The 17,775-nt window shown below is 45.0% G+C and overlaps 1 protein-coding gene across 2 annotated transcripts; it reads left to right on the top strand.

The window, feature by feature from the left end:
* The first annotated feature begins 334 nt into the window (after positions 1–334).
* Positions 335–16,443, top strand: rac3b (Rac family small GTPase 3b). 2 transcript variants are annotated; one of them, XM_006801639.3, is made up of 6 exons: positions 337–525; positions 3,840–3,911; positions 4,824–4,941; positions 7,378–7,440; positions 8,015–8,174; positions 13,859–16,443. In XM_006801639.3, exons 1-6 carry the CDS (start codon positions 491–493, stop codon positions 13,987–13,989), a joined length of 579 nt encoding a protein of 192 aa, XP_006801702.1. In that variant the 5' UTR covers positions 337–490; the 3' UTR covers positions 13,990–16,443. The 2 variants fall into 2 exon arrangements, with proteins under 2 accessions (XP_006801703.1, XP_006801702.1); XM_006801640.3 differs by lacking the exon at positions 7,378–7,440 and having other exon boundaries at positions 335–525.
* Positions 16,444–17,775: the final 1,332 nt, after the last annotated feature.

Genomic DNA, 17,775 nt, shown 5'->3' with positions numbered 1-17,775 from the left:
GAGTATATCGAATATGATCAATTCTAAACGTTTCCACAATCTGGCGATTAAGTACGTTTCCGGTCTGCGTTTCTAAATATTTATGAAGGCAGCGGACACACATTTCACGAGGCTTAGCTCAGGATTGTCCGACGGGGTTAAACTAAATATCTTTGTGCTCAGTCACGTGAATTACCCTGTACTAGCTGTCTTTATAACTTAACGTTGTTCATGTAACGTAAGTAGCATAGCTGCTAGCATGTAGCGATGGCGGAAGTGATCGGAGCGAACCATCTCTTCGTCTACTGGCGTTCTTCTGTTCCACCTCTGTCCCTTTAAGAACGCTCGGCACTTCTCGGAGACTGTCGTAACTGCTCGTCATCGACCCTTTTCACTGCGGCTCCATCGCTGAGCGGACTGGCCCGCTGTTCTCGTGCGAGACCTCAGCGCTTACTGTCGGATCGGTGAACTCCCAGCGCCGGCTCCCTGAAAGCCTCCAGCTGCTGTCCAAATGCAGGCGATTAAGTGTGTGGTGGTCGGCGACGGGTAAGAGCACGCTCACAGAAACGGCACATTTGTCATGTGGGGCTCAGTGATGCATCCACTGATGGATGGATGATGGGAGGATGCTATGTAGTGAAAAGGGGCTGGGGCTCGGCGATCCGTCGGTCGCCTGTCTTTCTCAGATACAGCTCCACGGGCATCTGCGTGTGATCACGTCTTCATCCAAAGGCAGGAGCGGAGCATCGAGATGCTGCGGGAACACCTACACGCCTGGTAGGCCATTGAAGGCGGGCTGAAGTGCTGATGCACGCTAAGGAATTTGTGGCCCTGTCAGTGGCAAGCAGCAGGCCCCGCTGCCCTAATTCTGCTCCTACTGCATCCAGATCCCACCCAGCGGCATGTGCACTGAAGTCTGCTGCGAGAGTGCGCCGCGCCGTTTGGAAACGCTAATATGATTAGTGGCCGCTGATTAAAGCCGCCGGCACTCATATCAGTTCTTACAAACATCAGGAGCGGCCAAAGGTCTTTTTATCATCAAAGGCAAAATGGGGAAATAAAAGAATGCAAATGTTCAATGTCAGCGCTGCTGTCTGCACACACCGTGTTTACAGCACGGTGTGTGCAGACACACGGGAGCAGTCCAACCTACAACACAGTTTACCTTTCAAGTCCTCGCCTGCCTCCAGAGGGAGCTGGGGCCGCTCGGTCACTGCAGGAGTCCCAGTCTCACTTATTATTGCTCATTACTGAGATCACGCTTCTTTAACACACATTCAGCAACTTTTAAAACATCGTCCAGTTGCTGAATTTTTAACCTCGAGGGCTTAGGCGAAATAAGCCGGATATTTCCGAACAGCTGCACTGGTTTTATGGCTCTTTCTGACCAGATCTGAGCTAAATGTGCCACAGCCTGCACAAGTGTGAGTCTTTGACTTGTAGAGAAACAGGCTGTCTTGGATTTGTAGCAAAAGTTTAAAAAAAATGCAGCAAAATTATATAAATGTCATTTAAAAATTCTTTAAATAGTCTTTTTTTCACTTTAGAAGCACAGACTGTAAGTAAAGATGGCAGTAGCTTCTGGGTGTGAAAAGCAATGGCACCTTAGAGATGCATTACTTCTAATGGCCACCAGGAAAAGACCTCCAGTTTCACCCAAGTCTGTGGAAATGATGCTCAGCAGTTTAATCTAGTCTCACCTCACAGGTGTCAAGTTATACTGATGACATCACAAAGCCCAACGCAGTCACCAGGAAGAATACACCTGTGTCTGCTACTGAGCCGCCGTGCCCGGCTAATGTGAGGAATCAAAGAGCTACAGCGTGACAGTGACAGGTTGAGCATTCGCAATCAAAGCGTGACCCCGCGGTGGATACTTGCATCTTTGTGATGCATCCACTGACTTTAAACGTCACACAGCCCTGACAGTGTCGCTGAGATCACCGCAGGGCTCAGAAAGCTGTTTCTAACAGGAACCTGCTGTTATGTGCGATGAGGCTGTTTACGAGGTGGGCGGGATATAAAAATGTGTGTTTTTCTTATCAGCTGCCACAAACAGCTTTAACACAGACTGTACAGATGCTGCTAGCTGTGCGTTTGGTGTCTTCAGAACGTGAACAGATTGTTACCTGATGCCGTTCACGTCATTTGACCCACGCTGACAGTAGCACGCAGGGACGTAATGAAGTGAACGGCAGCAGGTTCGCTGCTTCAGTGTCGGAGCAGGGATGTGGTGTTACCAGCACCTGTGCATTCACTGCTGTGCATCTGAACGTGTAGCACTGTGTGTGTTTGTGTAACAGCATCTCTGTTTCCCTGCAGTTGTTTCAACTTCCTGTTCCTGTGGATCTGTTTGGAGACGTTTAAACTCACTCATGTGTGACCTTTTTGCAGGGTTTTTCCTTGTTTTGTTGTGCTTTGGTGCTACATAAATAAAACTGAATTGACGTTGAAGCGTGCACATCTTACAGCTGCAGTTTGTGCGACGCAGAGCAAACCTGAACCATTTGTGTGTTTTGAGTGAAACAGGTGTGATTGAGAGACGTACTGTGTGAGTCCAGAGGTCTGGAAGTGAAAGCAAAGGCTTTGCATATTTTCCAGGAGACGGGTTCTGCTTGACATCTCCACCTCAGTGGGTGTCACGGTGGTACAGTGGTCAGCACTGCTGCCTCACAGCAACAAAGTCCTGGTTTTGAACTTTGCATGTTGTTCCTGCATGCTTTCTCTCCTGTACAGCGGGTAGTTCATCTCACTGTAGCTGTAATTCCTTATTTATGCAGTTCTCTTGTATCTGTGACACAGTCACGTAGATCTTTGTGTTTTGTGTGCTGCCCAAGGACAGCCTGGATGAGCTGGGGATCACACACCAGTGTTTAGATCAGTGGATGAGCCGCTCGATCTTCTGAAGAATAGTCGTAACCACTGAAACTGACTAATGAAGCAGCTGTAAGTGTCAGTGTTTCCCTTCTGACCAAACAGACCCACTGACCTCAAACCACTCTCATATCAGTCACACATTTTGCCACCGTGTGTCACTGCTGTTGGTCATGTCTGTGGAGACGAGCACACAGAATCGCTCATGAGTCATGCATGAGCAGCCAGCCAATGCTCATCCACGCCGCCACCAGTAGCATCGAGTGGCTCGAGTGGGAGGGGAGGGGTGCTGTGGGCCTGTGAGCAGAGGGGAGGTGGGCTGTGTGTGCGAGTAACTGTGTGGACAGGTATGAACGTCTTTGTGGGGACCAAAAATTGGAAGCTTACTATACTCGCTTACTTTCTTCTCTCACCCCAACCAATCACAGCAGATGGCCCCGCCCCTCCCTGAGCCTGGTTCTGCCGGAGGTTTCTTCCTGTTAAAAGAGAGTTTTTCCTTCCCACTGTCGCCAAAGTGCTGCTCATAGGGGGTCATATGATTGTTGGGTTTTCTCTGTATCTATGAAGCGCCTTGAGGCGACTTTTGTTGTGATTTGGCGCTATATAAATAAAATTGAACTGAAGTCTGAAGGCATTTTTGAGACTCAAAATGTGGTTTTACTCGTGCTGTTCTAGTGTCAGGGTTACCATTAGGTTATGGTTAGGGTTAGCCATTCATCTTTGATGGTTGCATCATGTCCATGAGATGTCCCCACAAGGATATAAGAGTGTGTATGTGTGTGTGTGTGTGTGTGCGCGCGTGGCTACCATAGAAGGCTACTGTGTCCCTAGGCAACATGTATGTAGGCCAGTGTGTGTGTGGCGCTCAGCTGAAAGCGGATAGAGGCCTCATTGTGCTCACACATACATGTGGCCTGTTTACGCTCAGGTTTGTATGAGAGTGGAGCTGCAGCCTAATTCTGGATCCTCTGCTGTCACTTCCTCAGGGCTGTGGGTAAGACCTGTCTGCTGATTAGTTACACCACCAATGCCTTCCCCGGTGAATACATCCCCACTGTGTGAGTAACCCCAACACTCCTCATGCTCTCACCACACCACCATCGAACGCTGTAGGGCTGAGCGCTCTGTCAGAGACACTGTGCTGTCTAAAGGTTTCAGGGTTTAATAATAATTATAATAATAATAATACAGCTGCTCTCCTACAAGACCTTAGTTGACAATAAAGAGACGAATGAATGTCGAATCAGATTAAATAAAAGATATCGCTCATTCAGCGAGCTGTGGATGTGCTGCACAGTTCTGCACACTGAGAAACTATACGTGCTTATCAATGGATGATATTTGTAGTATTTACATATTTAATATTGCAAATCAAACAGACTGATGTTATGTAAACTCCTTAATGCTTTTTTAACTTTTTAAATTTTAAGCTGTTAAGATATTTTGGTGTTTATCAGCTACGTCGTGACACAAATGTTACATTTTTAAACCAGCATAACAAAATAATCATGACGACTGTGCCAAGCCCAGAAAAGTTCCTTAAATCCTGTTTTTCAAATATCTGCATCAGTCGTGTTAAACTGAGCCAACTGGCTCTTTAGTGTGAACAGCATCCATCCCATAGGTTGGAAACCAGTTCATATCAAATTAGAGTTAGTGGAGTAATTCAGTTTCAAAGTGCTGGACCCACCTGATACCTGAGAGCCCAGTGAGCACTGGGCTGAATGAGGAGCTCCCAGTTCAGCTCAGGACTGTTTGCTGTCCCTTAAATTTCATTCTCTCCTTTAAAAGCTTTTATCAAATATAGTCATGCAACACCAAAAAGTAGACTTGGAGGAGAAAAAGCTTCCTTAAATATTTACCAACCCTTATCTACGCAGTCATGTAGTTCTGTTGTTTAGGAGTAATCACACTACTCTGTCAGTAGTCTCAGCTGCTTTTTACTCAGTGTGCTGTCCAACTTCCTGCAGCTTTGACAACTACTCTGCCAACGTGATGGTGGATGGGAAACCAGTGAATCTGGGTCTGTGGGATACAGCAGGACAGGAGGACTACGACAGGCTCAGACCACTGTCTTACCCACAGACGGTACTCCTACTCTTTCCTCCCACACTCACAGCACGCCGCAGATACGTGACTGAACCGAGCTCTCTGTTGTGTGACCTGTTTAGATGAGCGAGTAAGGGAAGGTGGTTAATGCACGAAGGATGCTGCAATGCTTTGTAGACCTCAACATTTATCAGTTTATTCATTTAATATGAAAACTGTTTGCCTTAAATTACAAATGATTTAAGTCCAAACTGCACTCACCAGTTCAGATGGTTATGTTCAGATGTACACGGTGTGAGGAAAAGGCTGTTCTCCCATTCAAGATTAGCAGCTGCTTCCCTTCCCCGTCTGCAGTGCATGCTGGAACTCTGGCAGTCCGTCATCTTGATTGTTGTGGCAGGTTATCCAGTTAGTGAGCAAAGAAACGCCACCATTTTCACTGCGTTGTGCACGGGCGCAGGGTAGATCTGCTCCCCCAGACACCCCAGGGTGTATGAGCGAGCTCCTCCAGCATGCAGCGTGTTCGGCTTTAAAGCTGCTGACTCTGTAAGTGCAAACTGCCAGCTCTCATCAACAACGACAGTCCGTCACGTGAAATTCAGGCTAGTTTGAAGAAGAATTGGATTTGAAGTCTGATGAAGCCTGTGCAGTGTGGGCACAACAGAACTTCTGGAGCGATCCAGAAATAGCAGGTGGAAGCTGCCTGGAAACGGCCAGAAGGATGATCTGGGAGGCGATTATGCACCGAGGCACTGAGTCAAACAGGGATTTTCACTTTCATATCTCTGTCCGCGTGAAAAGCTAAAAATGATGTCAAACACTGGGATGACGAGAAAACAGGCGGAGAAACGTTGGTCAGCACGGTCTGACATCAAAACAGGAGATAACGGCGCACGCCTTTGATGTCCAAGAGGAAATCAACATTTTCCTTCACCAAGTGCACGAGCAGAACATGGTTCCTGAAAGCGTTCAGCCTGGGCTTTAAGAAGCCGTGTGTTTATAAAAATGGGGATTTACTTGTGTATGAAAAACACTGAAAAACACTGAGGAAAAGCTACAGTTACCAAAGTAGCGCACGTGTGGGCGGGGCTCCGGTTCAAGGGAAGGTTTTCATGCACAGTGCTCCCTCGCTATAACGCGGTTCACCTATCATGGCCTCGCTGTTTCAGTTTGTTTTGGGTTTTTTTTGTGCAATTTTGCTTTTTAAATTATTTTTTTTATTACAGCGCATTGTGTTCTCTCTCCTGATTGGCTGTAGACCACTGTCAATCAGTCTCGTGCCGTGTCTGCACGATCTGATATCCTCGTGTTGGTGTTGTTCCCAGATCATCATACTAAAGGTTGTTCCAGGATCAACATTGCAAGTGACCAATCAGGATGTTGTGATGTCATACTTTTGCGACTTCGGGAAAAACCGGCGTAAAACAAAAAACTGTACTTAAGCTGCGAGAAACCGCCTCTGTCCGCCGATCAACGGACCCTAACCCTTTAATAAACGCTAAGCAGAATTGATATTGTCCTTGCAACATTGGAATTTCATAAATGCACGAATGGGTTGGTGCGCAAAAGAATAACGTCACAATAATGTGATTGGTCACTTGCAATGTTGGACCTGGAACAACATTTTCATGATGATCTGGGAACAACACCAACACGAGGATATCAGATCATCCGCCGTGTCTCCTGTCCAGGACAGAGTGCGTTCAGCTTGTCAAAGTTACATAAATCTTCGATCCCAGCAGCGTGACTCTGCTGCACTGTATGTTTGTACGTTTTCTCCCCAACAAACACAACGATGTCGATGAAAACGTCGTCACCTGCGCGTCTTTGGTTTCATCCTATAATACTGGACTTGAGTTTAAACAAGAGAGAAACGTGTGAAGATGTTTCTGCCTGTCTGAGTGTATAAAGTGTGCAGTTACAGCCTTAACATTAATCTGTAATAACTGTAAGAAATGAAGCTGCCTACTTCGTAGATTTCACCTATCGCGGGTTATTTTTAGAACGTACCTCCCGCGATAAACGAGGGAGTGCTGTGTATATTTGCCCACTGTGTTGATAACCACTTCTTGTGTAGATAAGTACCAAACATTCATCCACTGTCTTATCCGGTTTAGGCTTGCAGTGGTCGCAGCCTATCCCTGCTGCCATAAGGCGAGAGGCGGAGTCTGTCCTGGACGTCCTCGGTCTATTAAAATGTCTTTGAACAAACAATATGAAGCAGAACCACGCCTCTCTGAGCCCTTTGTGTTGTGACTTTTAATAAGTGTCGAAGACTTCAAATAAAGCTGATTTCTTGTGGTGGTTTTACACTCTCACACACTCACACACACACACACACACACACACTCACACACACACACACACACTCACACACTCACACACACACACACACTCACACTCACACTCACACACACACACACACACACACACTGATCTCACTCTCAACTAGCGATGTCTCTGGTTCTCTCCCAGGATGTGTTCTTGATATGCTTCTCCCTGGTCAGTCCGGCCTCCTTTGAGAACGTCCGAGCTAAGGTCAGTACGCTGACCGTCCACCCCGTCCCCTCCTTTCCCCCCTTTCACGCCGAGTCTGACCACAAGGAGGCACATCTTTGGCTCCACCTGGTTTATCTCACCTGCTCAGTCCTCAGCTTACAATGGTCTGGATTTGATGTTACTCCAGCAGGACGTGGAGCGCAGACACACGTTGTAGGCTGAGGCCTGAGCGAGTGCAAACACTCTGCAGAGGGAGCGGCCGGCTGTGGTTTGATCTGCTGAGCATCATGAGACGCTCTCGTGTGAAACCACACTTTTCACGAGGTCGGGTCCCTCTGTAGAGTCTCTGTTTCTGACGGGATTGTCCCATCGTGTGATGTGATTGGAGGTTTCTTTGCCTGAGGATGTCTTGTGTTCATGCAGCTATGCCTTCATTCAAACTTAATAACAATGTTTTCTGTAGCCACAACTCAGTTTGTTGTCACTGTGGAAAGGCTCATGATGTTCTTCCACCGCCTCCAGCTGACTCTTCTCTTTCTCCTCTCTCACTGACTTTGTCTTTTGTATATCCATATGTACACATCTGTGTGTGGTTGTGTGTGTGGGGCCCTAGTGGTACCCTGAGGTGAGACACCATTGCCCCAACACACCCATCATTCTGGTGGGCACCAAGCTGGATCTACGAGATGACAAGGACACCATTGAGAGGCTGCGGGACAAGAAGCTGTCCCCCATCACCTACCCGCAGGGCCTGGCCATGGCGAGAGAGATTGGTGAGGCTGTAACGGCATCGTTTTTTCTTTAATTTAGCTTTACATAATGATTGTTGTTTGTCTGTTGTCTCAGTAAGTCACATATTAAATTGGATACCAGTGACAGTTGATCCAAAGAAAAGTGTGTATACAGTTTTCTGGGTTGAGGGAAGTAGAATATTGGTTAGTCAGAGGTGGGATAACCAGGCACATTTACTCACTTATGTAGGTGTAAACTCAGTTTTAGTTGCTAATTAATTCAATTTTATTTACCAAATCACAAAAGTCGCCTCAAGGCTTTTAAAATGAGTTTCCTGCCCTTCCTGCACGGTGACAAACTGAAACCAGCTGTTTATGGACGAGTAGCTTCTTCTACTTCTCAGCACACTTACAGTGGGGCAAAAAAGTATTTAGTCAGCCACCGATTGTGCAAGTTCCCCCACTTAAAATGATGACAGAGGTCAGTAATTTGCACCAGAGGTACACTTCAACTGTGAGAGACAGAATGTGAAAAAAAAATCCATGAATTCACATGGTAGGATTTGTAAAGAATTTATTCGTAAATCAGGGTGGAAAATAAGTATTTGGTCAATAACAAAAATACAACTCAATACTTTGTAACATAACCTTTGTTGGCAATAACAGAGGTCAAACGTTTACTATAGGTCTTTACCAGGTTTGCACACACAGTAGCTGGTATTTTGGCCCATTCCTCCATGCAGATCTTCTCAAGAGCAGTGATGTTTTGGGGCTGTCGCCGAGCAACACGGACTTTCAACTCCGGCCACAGATTTTCTATGGGGTTGAGGTCTGGAGACTGGCTAGGCCACTCCAGGACTTTCAAATGCTTCTTACGGAGCCACTCCTTTGTTGCCCGGGCGGTGTGTTTTGGATCATTGTCATGTTGGAAGACCCAGCCTCGTTTCATCTTCAAAGTTCTCACTGATGGAAGGAGGTTTTGGCTCAAAATCTCACGATACTTGGCCCCATTCATTCTGTCCTTAACACGGATCAGTCGTCCTGTCCCCTTGGCAGAAAAACAGCCCCATAGCATGATGTTTCCACCCCCATGCTTCACAGTAGGTATGGTGTTCTTGGGATGCAACTCAGTATTCTTCTTCCTCCAAACACGACGAGTTGAGTTTATACCAAAAAGTTCTACTTTGGTTTCATCTGACCACATGACATCCTCCCAATCCTCTGCTGTATCATCCATGTGCTCTCTGGCAAACTTCAGACGGGCCTGGACATGCACTGGCTTCAGCAGCGGAACACGTCTGGCACTGCGGGATTTGATTCCCTGCCGTTGTAGTGTGCTACTGATGGTGACCTTTGTTACTTTGGTCCCAGCTCTCTGCAGGTCATTCACCAGGTCCCCCCGTGTGGTTCTGGGATCTTTGCTCACCGTTCTCATGATCATTTTGACCCCACGGGATGAGATCTTGCGTGGAGCCCCAGATCGAGGGAGATTATCAGTGGTCTTGTATGTCTTCCATTTTCTGATGATTGCTCCCACAGTTGATTTTTTCACACCAAGCTGCTTGCCTATTGTAGATTCACTCTTCCCAGTCTGGTGCAGGTCTACAATTCTTTTCCTGGTGTCCTTCGAAAGCTCTTTGGTCTTGGCCATGGCGGAGTTTGGAGTCTGACTGGTTGAGGCTGTGGACAGGTGTCTTTTATACAGATGATGAGGTCAAACAGGTGGCATTCATACAGGTAACGAGTGGGGGACAGAAAAGCTTCTTACAGAAGACGTTACAGGTCTGTGAGAGCCAGGGATTTTCCTTGTTTGAGGTGACCAAATACTTATTTTCCACCCTGATTTACGAATAAATTCTTTACAAATCCTACCATGTGAATTCATGGATTTTTTTTTCACATTCTGTCTCTCACAGTTGAAGTGTACCTCTGGTGCAAATTACTGACCTCTGTCATCATTTTAAGTGGGGGAACTTGCACAATCGGTGGCTGACTAAATACTTTTTTGCCCCACTGTACATGTGATTTTTGAATAAACTGATCATTCTTGCTCTTACTGAGGTTTCCACATGCACAAGCTTTCCCTGTAGTAAAGTATTGTTACGATGTAGTATAAGTATGTATGTAGCTTTCTACAAACGAGGTCACCAAAGCCCTTTTCCAGAGTGACTCGGCGGTTTTCAGGCTTTCCCATTAGGCCATAGTTCCTGGTACCAGTTACTTTTTTAGCACCTGCTTGGATTTCAAGTGATCCAAACAGGTACTAAATGTGACGTCATCAGGCTGTATGCCACTGATTGGCTGGCCGTAGCGTTCATGAAAGTCCAAATCGCCATTTTTGAAACTGTAACGAGGGAAATGGCTACAAAAACAACGCAGTGATCTCTGTGTGACAGAAAGCCACGGACCGAGTAGCAGGCATGTGTTTGCTTCGACGTCCACCTTTGTTGTGGCGTTCGTGTCGCATATTAATTACGTCTCGAGACGCGCAGACGCGTTGCTATGACGACAAGGTACGACAGCGTTCTAATGGAAGACCAGTCGAGTAGGCGGGAAAGGGGCTCGTGTGACACAGTGGACAGAAACACGCTTTACAAAGTCGATTCCTAAAAAGCTGTGAAAATGAAAACAGGCTGCGTAGATTTAAAGATCTCATGAATTCATATTTTACTGATAATGGAACATAAAAAACGTTTAAACCGGACAAATGTCACATTTTAAGAGAAATAAGAGCTCGTTATTCACTGCAGAGCAGTAACATGTTCACAGCTGCTGCTGGTGCTCAGCAGAACTTCATTCAGACTGAAAGCACGAACGAAAAATACTTTTACCAACTTTTTTTAACCTCACTCACTAATTAATGCATAACGCTGTTTGTTCTGTGTACACACACAGATGTGGAGAGGGTGTGCTCAGCCCCCCCTGTACATAAACATGTCCATTAGTTTGGGTTAGAGCTGCTTTGAGTTCAGCCTCTAAACTGAGGAACATCCAGCCTCAGAGTGCTGAAACAGCCCACACACTGACGAGCAGAAGCATGAAGGCGTAATCGGAGGATGATGTTTGTGTAAGTGAGGAACCATGAATTAAACACAGTTCCAGCTGTCAATGAAACATCCTTCTATAAACCTTTGAAGCTTATTAACTTTCCAACATGACTGTTAAAGAGGATTTAGAAATCATGACCACAGTGACTGTGAGGAAACAGTGACCAGATATCTGCTGGGGGATGTTGTTGTTGCTGTTAGAATGGGAGTCACAAGGAGTCGACTCGATCTGCTGTCAGTGCACTATAAGTAACTTCCACATGTGCCTTTTTGTCCTGACCTCCTCTCAATACTCACTGGTATCCATCTCACCAGTTCAAGAGCCAATTTACAGTAACTGTCAACCCAAATCAATTCATATTGTAGGATAAAGACCCACGAATGTCAGTTAGGGACCGAGCTACCTGCAGACCTCTGCTGGTGTCAGGATTGCTGGGAAAGGCAATGTTAGCCTATAAATGCTGTGGGCACATGAATCGTATGAACAGCTGGAGAAAGATACCACGTTTGTAGTTTTCTGCTTGTCACATGAAGATTATTTGCTCCATTGTTGTAGTCCCACTAAGGAGATGATCCAGTGTTACTCCGGCCTTTGTAAAGGCTTTCAACAATCTTATAATCTGAAAGCAGCCGATGATGTAGTAAACCTTTAATTCACTTTGACCAATTCAAATATGGCTGATTATTGTATATCAGTTATGAAATTATTGTATGTCGGTATGTATATAATTATTAAAAGCTGTGATAAGAAGCAGATGTTTATACAGCAGCATAATATTCAAGGAGCTGTTCCAACATGCCAACATGTTGATGATTGTTATGATTGTGTAATCCTGATTCATACATGTGGTTGCATGACTGTTGTTGTGCAGCATCATTGTTTTTATGAATGATCTGTGCCACTTTGATTATTTGCTTTTTTAATGAAGGATGTTTCAGTGCATCCTCCAGTGGATACTGAAGGAAGCACTGACGCCCTTTCCTTAGTTTATTCATTTAGAAACTGGTCTTATCACAGCTTTAGTGCAGGGACCAACTCGTTTAGAAAAGTCATTTTTAACTCCAATTAAAAAAAAAATCATTTTAAAAACAACAAAATGAAATGATTTGCAAATCTCATAAATCCCTATTTTATTCACAATCGAACACAGAAAACCTGGTAAATCTTTAAACTCTTCATTTTGAACTATTTCACAAAGAATCTTGACTCATTTTGAGTCTGATGACAGCAAATGTTTCAAAAAGGTTGGGACAGGCGCAACAACAGGCTGGAAACTCAGTGGTCCTAAAAAGAACAATGGGGGAACAATTTCAATTCAGTTTAATTGTATTTAGACCGCTCCAAATCACAACAACAGTGACCTCAAGGTGCTTTATATTGTAAGGTCGACCCTACAATAATACATACAGAGGAAAAACCCAACAGTCATATGACCCCCTATGAGCAGCACTTTGGCGACAGTGGGAAGGAAAAACTCCCTTTTAACAGGAAGAAACCTCCAGCAGAACCAGGCTCAGGGAGGGGCGGCCATCTGCTGCTGCGTTTTTATAACTAATAATAATTATAACTAATCAGTCTGTCTGGGTATAAAAAGAGTTCCTCAGAAGTAGGCGGGACCAAACTGTGTCTACAAATCATGGACCAATGTCAGCACACTGTTCAGAAAGAGATGGACAAGAAGAGCTCCTCGAGGCAAGTGTTGTTGTGATTTCTCTCGATATAACTCAGACTGAAGATCCAGGACTGCGGAGCTAGTCCTGTCAGACCAGAACGGGACAAAACTCCACAGCTGCTCTCCTGTTTCCAGATGTTAGAGAAAGATACTACAAAGATGGAAACATGCTCCTGTCACAACCTTTTGGAGATGTTCTATTGTGAATAAAGTATTGGTTTATGAGATTTGTAAATCACTTTGTTTTGTTACTCAGCTTCCCAGTAGTTGAACTGTGGCTGTGTTGAGCAGTGGGTAGAGACAGCGTGTCATCTTTAAACAGTGTTTAAAAACAAGATTAAACTATTTCATTTAAAATAAAAACATTATTAGTAAATATTTATATTGTGATTTGAATTGCACTCGCCTTGTGTCAAGGAGGGAAAGACGATCACGCACCTTCTGTAACAGTTGCAGGGGTCTCAAACTCGCGGCCTGGGGGCCACTCGCACAAACTCTGTCACTTGTATTTTGTTAAATACGAACGTGTGTGACAGAGAGGACCAGTGTGTTTATTTGCTCTTTCAACGAAACCATTCAGTTAGTCAGTTATTGCTAAATAATATTTCCATCCATTTTCTTCTGCCGGGTCGCGGGGGCAGCAGCCCGAGCAGAGAAGCCCAGACCGCCCCAGCCCCAGCCACCTCCTCCAGCTTATCCGGGGGGACACTGAGGCGTTCCCGGGCCAGCCGAGAGACATAATCTCTCCAGCGTGTCCTGGGTCTGCCCCGGGGCCTAGATGATATTTGAAATTAAAAAAAGCAAACAAAACATTTTCAGAATTTTGTTTTTTGTATTAATTGAACACAAAAGTATCCTTCAGACGACAGCAGTGGCCCTCAGCTCCAGTGTGAGACCCCTGCTTTATTCATACTCAGTATGTGCATGGACCGTTATCTGTGGGGCCCTTTGAGTGCTGGGTGCTCTGTTGGGTAATGTCGCTGGGCGTATCCTCGTGTGTCCTCAGGAGCCGTGAAGTACTTGGAGTGCTCCGCGTTGACCCAGCGAGGCCTGAAGACGGTATTCGACGAGGCCATCCGAGCTGTGCTCTGCCCCCCACCCGTGAAGAAGAGGGGGAAGAGATGCACCATGTTCTAAGGAGGAAGCACTGCTAACACTACACCACGTCACCATGAACAACAACCACTACTTCTCTGAGAGGATGAGAAAGAAAACTAGCGAGAGTGAGTGTGCACTGCTGAGATTGCTTTCTTTATATCGATGTTTTTTCAAAGTCATATTGGTAGGACCAATATTTAACCCAGTTTTTTTAACCATTACAGAGTAAGCTCATAGGTTCTCTGTGAAAGACGATGACTGTCCTTTGTACTCATAGACACGTGTCATGTTGCCACGAGGGCTCACAAAGACTTCTAGATCTTCTTACTGCAAACTCTTTTGTTCCTATGCTTGCTTGAAATAATGCAGTGTTGACTAGATAGAACATGAACTGTGAATACGCCTTCAGCTCCGAAGTTACCCTCAGCTTCTGATCTAGGATCAGCACATTAAAAGAAATACTGCCTTCATTCGTTCAGCCCTCATTTCTGACAGCATGCACAGCGAGCTCACCCCTGACATCTGGTCACATGACAGAAACACCAGCAGTTAGACTCTCTGACAGCTCGGTTCACTGGTTCCTGATTGGCATTTGATTATTCCCGATCCAAACCATCCATCCATCCATCCGCTTCCGCTTATCCTTTTCAGGGTCGCGGGGGGCGCTGGAGCCTATCCCAGCTGTCATAGGGCGAGAGGCGGGGCCAACACACAGGGACAGACAACCATTCACTTGCACATTCACACCTAATGGCTATTTGGATTATCCAATTAACCTATCCCCACAAGCTGCATGTCTTTGGACGGTGGGAGGAAGCCGGAGTACCCGGAGGGAACCCACGCAAACACGGGGAGAACATGCAAACTCCACACAGAAAGACCCCGGCCTGATGTTGGAATTGAACTCAGGACCTTCTTGCTGTGCGGCAACAGAGCTAACCACCGTGCCACCGTGCTGCCTCCCGATCCAAACCAAGTTCTTTAAAATGGCAAAGTATTCAAGTTCGCTCTATACCGCCAGATCAGTGTCTCATTACTAAACAGCACATTGGAGAAAGGTCGTACGGCCCAAGATGCTCCCTGTAGTTCCTAACGAGCACAGTGACTGTAACGATGGTCTAACTGCTGGTATCTGTTCAATCCTCTCAGTAACTTGTCGAGTTCGGACAGATTTCCTGCCAAACGATCACATCAGCGCTGCAGCATAAACATGTAACCATGAACTCATCCTCTCGGTTTCGTCTCCGTAAAGCCACAGATTCATAATCGTAGCCCCGTGTCATCGTTCTTAACTTTCCAATGAGAAAAAAGAGATTTTCAGTGAGACACAAGGTTTAACTGGAGGTTTCAGTCAAAAAGAGTTCATAACTGTACTTTAGAGGTCGACCTGCAAACCTTTCGCTCGCTTTCAGAAGCATCCTCTGATCAGTTGAAGAGTTATTTGGCCCCTGCAGCGTGTTCTTGCTTCAGTCGCCTGATCTTGGTCAATTTCTTTGGGTAACTATTCTTAACTGTGAAGATGTGACAGACGAGCTTGCCAAACACACGGGGGCTGTACAACCTTGCTGCCTGAGTTCTGCCTGTGGGAGTGGAGGAGCTTGCATGGGTCTTAAAATATTCTGTCTTAATTTATCCCATTGTTTAGACTCTGTGTGTGTGTTTGTGCGCAAGCACATGAATGCGTGCGTGACAGGTGTGTTTGCGTGCGTGCACGGTGGGCGGGCATGTGTCGGTGTCGGTGAGACGGTTCGGGGTAGTGCATAAGAGACAGTATTGTTTTAAGCCAAGTTTTTTAGTGTCCAGTTTTTGGTACTATTTCATATTGTATTGTAGTAAAACACGAGACTTTTCAACAATCTGTGACGTAAAGGAAGGAAAACACGAATATCAGTGACATCCAGTCATGTACAGAATAATCCTCAGAAAAGGAATGCGTTATGAATATCTACATGTACCTGAATATTTAGCTCGTAAAACGAAAACAACTCAAACTAAAGGGATTATAGTCGCTCATGTCCAAGTTAGAAGTGTCGCTAACAGTGTACAGTAAAGGGGCCAATCGTCGTGGGGTTTGTCGCCGTGGCAAACAGTGCAGATTGCACCTTTATGAAATGCATTTCTGTATGGTCCTGCTGTGTGTCTGTCTCCCCCGTGTGGCGAGACGCAGCACTGCAGTGCGCTCCGCTGTCTTTGGTTGGCATAGCTGTGTGGTTGAATCATGTCGTGTGGTCCTGCCTAGCTAAGGTGTCGAAACGTAGCTGAGAAACAGCAAAAGAAAAAAAAACTACTACTATTGCATGGATCTGGTTCTTTGACCCGCTGTAACTCTTAGGAGAGGTTGTATGATGAAATGCATTGGCCATGTACGTATGTAATGTAAGATGACTTGTATACTTGTTTCAACTGTTTGTCTTATTTTTTATTACTTCACATGTCTGTGTGGTGACATATTTCAATTTTTTGTATACTAAATACAAATGTATATGTAAGGTAGTCTGCTTCCTGTCGTCATTTCCTCCTCACACAGCGACGCGTTCCCTCGTGTTCATATCCAAATGTGCTTCGTGGACCAACACTGTGAGGAAAACTAGTGGCTGCACGACTCCTGTTTTTACAGGTTTATTTAGATATTAACAGAATACAGAAGACTTTTGGACCTTTAGTTGTTTACATTTATCAAAGTGACCAAATGAATCATTCTGACTGTAGATGATGATGATGATGATGATGATGGCTCTTATTCAGCTTCATCAGCAGGCTCTCCAGCACACGTCCAGGCTTCCGTTCTTCTTTGCTATTCTTTACTGCAGCACTGAAACAACTACAAGAGCCTGCAGTGCGTCAATGTTTGAGTTCATTTAAGAACCAATTTAATAACCAGAACCGGTGTTGTGCCAAAAACTGATTTCCAATGTTTCTGTGTATTTTTTATGTGTAATATCTTTACGTATGTTCGTAAATACACTTCAGTGAACACGGTTTACAAAGGGGTTATATAGAGAATTAAAAAATTATCAGTTTTTCAAGTATCTTTACAACTCTGTGTTATTGTACTTACATTATAACCAATCCGGTCCTTTATCCCCACTTAAAATATTTTTACAGAACTATCGTAATATTTGCTGCCGTTTCTGCTGTCCTCTTGGCCAACTTACTCTTACAAAAGACATTTTTAATGTTAATGAGATTTTTTTTAACTGCATAAATAAAGGTTATATAAAAGTCACTGCCAAAAACTGATTGCGGCTTCTACCTTGTTACACGAATGTTGTTTGTGGCTCAAGATGACTTTATGTCATCCATAAGCGATGCATTTGACATATGTTTCACATATTATAGCCCAACAAGTTACTTATAGCAGTTTAAATACGAGCAATCAGTTTTTGGCAAATACCGGAAATCAGTTTTTGGCAGACAATCACTTTTTGGCACAACACCGGCCTGGTTAGTAAGGCTACGTTCACTCTGCAGGTCTTGATGCTCAATTCAGATTTTTGATCAGATCAGATTGTTTTGTCTGCTCGTTCACACTACAAATAAAATGCGACAGCAAACGCGCTCTAGTGTGAACGCTCAAAGCGGCCGCATGCGCAAAAGAAGACGTCACACACAACGTGCTCTGTTTAGACCCAGAGCAACAGTCGTGTTTGACTGATGGCCTTAATATAAAGACTTCGGACTTTACGTTTCCCAATTTTTGCTTTAAGTTATTTTGTTATTTACATAATAATGTAGATAACCTAATAATGATCCTTATTGCTGTTTTAGAGGAGCGGTGCTTCAAAGGATAGTTGCAGATTTCTGTCAGAATCTGCAGATTATACA

This window comes from Neolamprologus brichardi, unplaced genomic scaffold (genome assembly GCF_056152115.1).
Source record: "Neolamprologus brichardi isolate AB-2024 unplaced genomic scaffold, ASM5615211v1 NODE_ptg000038l+_length_1369362_cov_1, whole genome shotgun sequence".
NCBI classification, from domain to species: domain Eukaryota; kingdom Metazoa; phylum Chordata; class Actinopteri; order Cichliformes; family Cichlidae; genus Neolamprologus; species Neolamprologus brichardi.
The sequence above is the reverse complement of the archived record's forward strand: the minus strand, read 5'-3'. Positions and strand labels throughout refer to the sequence as shown.

Coding starts and splice junctions, on each gene's coding strand:
- rac3b (XM_006801639.3), top strand. CDS start 491: ATGCAGGCGATTAAGTGTGTGGTGGTCGGCGACGG. Junction 526..3,839: donor TGTGTGGTGGTCGGCGACGG/GTAAGAGCACGC, acceptor TCACTTCCTCAG/GGCTGTGGGTAAGACCTGTC. Junction 7,441..8,014: donor TTGAGAACGTCCGAGCTAAG/GTCAGTACGCTG, acceptor GTGGGGCCCTAG/TGGTACCCTGAGGTGAGACA.